A 6,000-nucleotide genomic window follows, 5' to 3' on the forward strand; every position below is an offset into this window, starting at 1 on the left:
ACCAGCTTGGTCACCAGCTCACTCAAGGCTTGAAGAAGTCTTTTAATTTCACTCAGTACCCCTTTGTGTGCCACATCAGGTATCCCTGTGATGGGATGCTTGTATCCAGCTGCATTTCAGCAGTGGATGGGAAAGGTAGTAGTAATGGTGATATAACTACATGAGTGGTGTACCAAGAGCATAACCAGACATGGCCCATCTCAAATTTGACTGACTTTTCACACGTTTTTCTGCATTACGTTGATGGACGCCCTTTTTTAGGTTTGACCGATGCAGCTGACTGTGGGCTGATGTCAGCATACAATATGCCATGGCTTTTATTAGATCATGTTGACCACAAATAACCCGTAATTTCCTCCTTATGAGTGATACAAAATACTTATCAGGAAGGAGCATTGTGGGCCAGACCACCAGCTAATGCACATTGACACTGAAAGCAGCAGAACTATACTGATTTTCAACAGCTGTTGAAAAAGTTCAGCTCCTGAAACATGAGCACTTCACCCTGCAATGACTGAGACACCACTGGCCTGGGCTAAGTGCAGCTCAGGCCTTTTGGTTTGGATCTTACCTGGGAGGCTTGACTGTGAGATGGAAAATCCTGGGAATTTTACACCAAGATGAAAGGCTATTTATTGGTTTAGATAGCTACATTTGCCTGAAAGAGGCAAAATCTCTTGGGCTGCTGGGGGAGATTATCTAGTTCCCAGCCTCTGTGGCTCCTGAGCAGCCCTACTTGGTGGTGGTTTTAATAAGGGTGTTTGCAGCCCGTAACTACCAGTTTCTCTTTTTTCCTCCTAGTAGGACTCCTATGGCCGCTATTTAAAGTCTCCAGTATACAAGGAAATGCTGGCCAAGGCTGTTGTGCCACAAGAGACTGTCAAAAAAAGGCAAGTGAAACTGGTTGTAATTGTGGGGTTTGTTTTTCTTGTTGTAGCAAGGGTAGAAAAAGCCTGAGTTGCAGCAAAATTACTATGATTTAGATGTTCACTTAATTAAATAAAATTTTTCACTAAAAAGATGCTTTGCTTTGAGGCTGATTATGCTCTTTATTTGTGAGCCTTTTGGAAATGCCTTGTGTGCAGTCAGAATTGACTTGGTGATTGCTCGGCTGCCCTGTCTGTTGGGTCTGTTTAGAAAGGCTGTGATTGTTGGATTGATCACGGCTCCTTTCCTGGAAGGAAAGAGCACAGTGTACTGGGCCTGGGAAAACTCCCGCCCAGGAAACATTGGCTGCCAGAGGAGACACAGAGCCACCACAGGGTCCTCCATGGGCTCAGCTCAGCTCTGCCTGGACAAAGCCACTTACTACTCCCTGCCAAGTGAAGGTGACAGGCAGCCACGTGGGAACAAACAGCATCTTACCTGCACGTGACTGCTGGTTCAAGGTTAACGGCCTTAGAAGAGGGAGGCTTGAAATGGCTTTTTCCCAACCAAAATAAAGGTTGTGTAGCAAATTTAGGCCATTTGAACTGCAGTTGCTTCTCAAAGCTGAGCGTGCAGCATCAGAGCCAGACTGGGTGGTGTGCTTTCTCTGTTCCTCTTCCACTCATCAACCTAGCAAGCCAGAAAGAGGAATCATGGACTTTCACACTATTGTTTCATCTAAAGCCCATTTCAAGTCAGTGGAAAAAACCCTCCTGCTGACTTGTTTAGGGTTTGGTTAGTTTTTCCCTGAGCTACACATCACAAGGTCACTGGCAGATGCTGGTTGACCCCTGGTGATTACCTTCGTGTTTGTCAGTGCCTGTTCTGGAGACACAATACTCAGCATCCTGGTTAAACTAAAGAGCTAATACCTCATCCAGAGGTGGTTTAACACTTGCTTCCACTGCTGCTGGTACTGGCTTTGCTGAAGCAGGTAGTGGGTGTTTTTTGGGTGTATCACAGACACTAGAAACACCCATACCGGTCCCTATCTCAATCTTACTAAGGACACTAGAAAAAATTCCACTGATGGCAGTTGTTTGGGTTCACACGGAGCGTTAGTTATGTGCAAATGCTTACAAGAAAAGGAGTAATGTACTGGCTGTCTCCTGGCCCTGGGGTCCCTCATGAGGACCAGGAACAAGGCTGACTGTACACTTCTAGCAGTTCTGTAGCTGATGTGTGACACTGAGTCACCGAGTCCTGCTTTAAACCACCTCGTCTGCAGTTGTGCTTCCTTCTTGTTGCGTGGGTGACAGTGCCGTGTCTGTCTCTGTGTCAGAGCTTTCCCTCCTGGGAATTTTGCTTACCATGGGTGAGTTTTTGGTGCCTTTCTACTTTTCAGTAACACACTGCTTCTTTCCCTCACTCTGCCCAGTTCCACTTTTCTGTTTGGACGCCGTCAGCTCCGCTCCAGCCCCAGCCCCATCATCCTGAGGCAGCAGGAGGAAGAGGCCAAAGCCAGAGAAGCTGCCGCGACCGTGGACATCACGCAGGTCATGAGCAAGCTGGATCGCAGGAGCCAGCTCAAGAAGGAACCTCCCAAATAGGCTCTGAGCCCACCAGGTCGCAGAGCAGGGAAAAGACAAGCCGAGGCTGGTGTTGAGCTTCGTCTCCCCTTCCTGAAGGTGTCAGTGCTGCTTTAGGTTTCCCAGGCCGGCTCTGCCAGCAGCCCGCTTCCTGCACGTTGCCATGGCTCCTGGAGCAGCAGATGTCACTTCCCAGGCATGTCAGGCATGGGAATGCTGGCAGAGCCAGGCCGCTGGCTGTGCTGGACTCGGGGTGCAGGGCCCTGGCTCCCTCCCCACACACGTTGGCAGGGAGGTGCCTTTTGGCTGCCCCGAGCACCCCCACCGCCCCGGCCCGGAGGTTGGGCAGGCCGGCCGCTTCTCCCTGGCTCCTGCTCTTCCAGGAGGTGGGATGGCACGAGGCAGAGGAAAGCTCTGCCATCCAAATCCTTTGGGTTCAAATCAGCCTTCCTTGGAGCAGAGGTGGATGACCCCGCAGGGAGCAGGTTCATCCTCTCGGGGGGGGATGTGCACCCTCCCAGGGGATGCGTCCTGGGCACCCCCTGAGGGGAGTGCACCCCTCACTTCAACCATCCTGCGCCTCCTAGCCAGGGCAGCAGAGCCACAGGCAGAAGAGCAGGGTAGATTTCTTGTGAGGATGGTAGGATGAGTGTTCCTGAAGGTTTAGTTGACCCTTTGAATTTTAATGGCACCTCCAGTTCCCCTGGCACGTTGGAGATGCTCAGCAGAAAGCTCTGCTCTCCCCTGTGACTCCCCCACACGATGTGCTGGGTGTGCAGGTAAAGAGAGCCGTCTCTCGCAAAAGCCTGCAGGAGGGCTCAAGAGATGCAGCTGCAGCTTTAGGTTTCTTTTATCAAATCCTTCCTACCTCTTGTCTTTTTCCTGCTCTTCTATTTTCTGTTGTTAAAAAAACCTAACAGGAGGTAGTTCCGGTTGTCACTGGCTTGTAGCCCACAGGCAACGAAGAACCAGGGTAGAGGTGTTAAGAGCTGATTTCAACTTTAAGTAGTGGTGTGGATTTTTTTTTTTTTTTCACTTGCTCTGTCTCTTTTGCTCTTCAGAATGAGGCAACGTAAAATACTATGTTAGTGCTAAAGAGCTCAGGGAGATTCCAGGCTTTGCTGGGAAACCCCGACATGTCTGGACCAGGCCGATAATTACCAGAAGTGGGAAGATTCCTGCAAAGCCTCGTAAAGGCAATTGGGGGAGGAGAAAAGATTTTGTATTAAAATTGAAGGGAAGCAGAGGGACGAGGTGGGAAGTGCTGAGGTCCTGGAAGATTCTTCACTCTGATTCATATTGTTCATCTGGTTTTTCTACTGGTATGATTTTACAGGAAATGGGAGATGGAAAAAGCTGGATGTGAGTGGGCGCCCTCAGGTACCAGGGTGCCTGCAAAGCAACGCCTTGCAAACAGGGAGATAGTCGGGCGGTAGCTGTGTCCCCAACAGCTTTGAACAGCGATTCTTGCCCTCCCTGTGTGTGTTATCAGAGGCAGAATCAGGGCTACGTGGTCTGATCTGATATCACTGCAGAACTAGTCTCCTTCGCTTAGCAGCTGAGCTAGGGAGATTTTCATGACCTCCGCTAACCTAATGGTGATAAACCTTCTTAGAGGAATTGAAACCAAGTTGCGTGAGTCTTTTGCTCTGATGTCAAGGTCTGCTTGCTAAGTCTCTGCTCTTATTCCCAGTGGAAGCAATGGCAAATTTTGCAATGCTGTAAGGGTGAGCAGGCTCAGACCGTATTTTTTTTTAATTCTGCTTAAAACCACAAGGTTTTTTAACATCAGGTACTGAGCACCATCAACCTACCTTGACATAAGAGCACTGAAAGACACTCAAGAACTTGTCAGGGTTGGTCCAAAGCTACTTGGATGTGATGAGCTCTACAGTCTATTCAGAGTTTGTAGAACATGGAGCACTGAGCATGTTGGGATTGCCAGTATGTAGTAACATGTGAAAGATCAAGTCAGGGTATAAATAATAAATAACAAATCTGTGTGTTCCAGTCAGTCCCTCTGATTCTACTTCTATTTTCTCTGCAGCTTTGCTTTTTATGTTCTCTCTATCCATTCCTTTCTCTGATTTTTCATCATCTCAGCTTTGCATCGCTGTCCCCCTGACATGGGTTAATGCTGTGTGCTCTGGAGTCACTGTGCTTGTTATACACCAGTCCTACACTTGCAGGCAGAAGCTGGCTCCGTTCTGCTTATAGGCAGAATAAGCTGGCATGACCCAGTCTACTGCTCCTCAGTTCTTTGCTGTTCAGTCCCTGAAGAGGAAGGTCGCCTGGTACAAAGTGTGACCACAGTACAAACTGAACTTCACTTTGTGCCAGCCAAAAAATTGTTTCCATTGGAAATCAGAGCCATATGTTGTTTCATTTCTTGGCCATCACTTCCATGCATTCATCTGTCTAATAAAAATGAATGTAGAAAATTAAAAAAGAACTGAGTTCATCCTTCTCTGTCTTGTCTCAGTGTGCTCATCCTTCACTGTGTCATCTCTCTGCCATGCATGCATGCATTTTCTGTATGTGCCTCTGCTCTCAGCCCTTCTCTTTGGACACTTGAGCTGCATTTCATGTCTGCTGGGAGTGAGTCCTTGGGAAACGGGGGGGTGGACCCCAGCATGCGGCATGTCCTCTGCTGATGAATCTGTACTCGGTCTTGTCCTGAGGGCTAAATTAGCTGAGCTGGAGACTTCACAGCACCAGCCAGGGACACTGGGGGCTTCAGCACAAGAAGTGGCTTCTTGTATTACCAGTCATCAGGGTTTGGAGCTCAGTCTCCCATTTCTTGGCCGTCACAGCAGCCAGCACATTGGTGCTTTGGGTGTGACATGGTTAGGCCGTTCATAACCAAGATCACATTCTCGGGATAACAGACTCCTCCGTGCCTGGAGATAATCGTTGTAAGGAATGAGACAAGCTGGTGTCTCCTACAGCATCGCGGCGGGCGTGGGGCCGGATCTGTCAGCACCCGCTGAGGCTGGTAGCAGTGACCCCGTTGCTTTCCATGGGCAAATTGCGACACCTCCGCTCTCCCGCTGTGGGAGGGCAGGCAAGGGGACAGAGCCGTGGGAGAGGGGGGGCACCATTCCCGGCTCGGCTGGGTGGCTGTCAGCTGCCTCCCAGCTGAGCCCCGTCCCTCCTGGCAGCACCGCCAGCCCTTCTCCTCCAAAGAAGAATGCTTCTCCTCCCGTTGAAGCCACTGCTGTGCCACCCCGCCCCGGGCCTGACCGAGCCTCTCTCCTTTTCCTCCCCACAGCCATGCCGTCATGGCTCCCAGGCCCTTCACCTGGTTGTCTGTGCTGGCACTGGCAGCACCGCCTGCCCCTCGCCCACCAGCGTGGCCCTAAACAGCACCGCGGGTGCTGAGGGGGAGCGGGAGCCCGAGGGCGCCGGCCTGGGCCCCTTCCCCTCCAGCAGCGGGAGGTCCCGGGCGGCCGCCCTGAAGAGGGGCTGCCGGACCTCGCCCGCCTTCGCCACGCTCTCGCCCAAGCGCCTCGCTGCCCCCCACAGAAAGGTGCAGCCGCTGTTT

The 6,000-nt window shown here is 50.9% G+C and overlaps 1 protein-coding gene across 3 annotated transcripts in view; it reads left to right on the forward strand.

Annotated features, from left to right (window-relative positions):
- Positions 1-4,466, forward strand: part of RGS9 (regulator of G protein signaling 9) — a 30,766-nt gene extending 26,300 nt beyond the window's left edge. Inside the window, exons 16-17 of one of the 3 annotated variants that reach the window (XR_004408514.2) lie at positions 802-890; positions 2,306-2,321. Coding sequence is in view for 2 of the 3 variants with exons in the window: in XM_033002298.2 (XP_032858189.1) it covers positions 805-889; positions 2,304-2,533 (315 nt within the window). In the remaining variant the exon portion in view is untranslated. Of the gene's footprint in view, positions 1-801; positions 891-2,303 lie in introns of all 3 variants that reach the window. The other 2 variants (XM_033002298.2, XM_033002299.2) reach the window with 2 other exon arrangements.
- The last annotated feature ends 1,534 nt before the right edge of the window (positions 4,467-6,000 follow it).

This window comes from Tyto alba, unplaced genomic scaffold (assembly GCF_018691265.1).
Source record: "Tyto alba isolate M040663 unplaced genomic scaffold, T.alba_DEE_v4.0 Super-Scaffold_39, whole genome shotgun sequence".
In the NCBI taxonomy this organism is placed as follows: domain Eukaryota; kingdom Metazoa; phylum Chordata; class Aves; order Strigiformes; family Tytonidae; genus Tyto; species Tyto alba.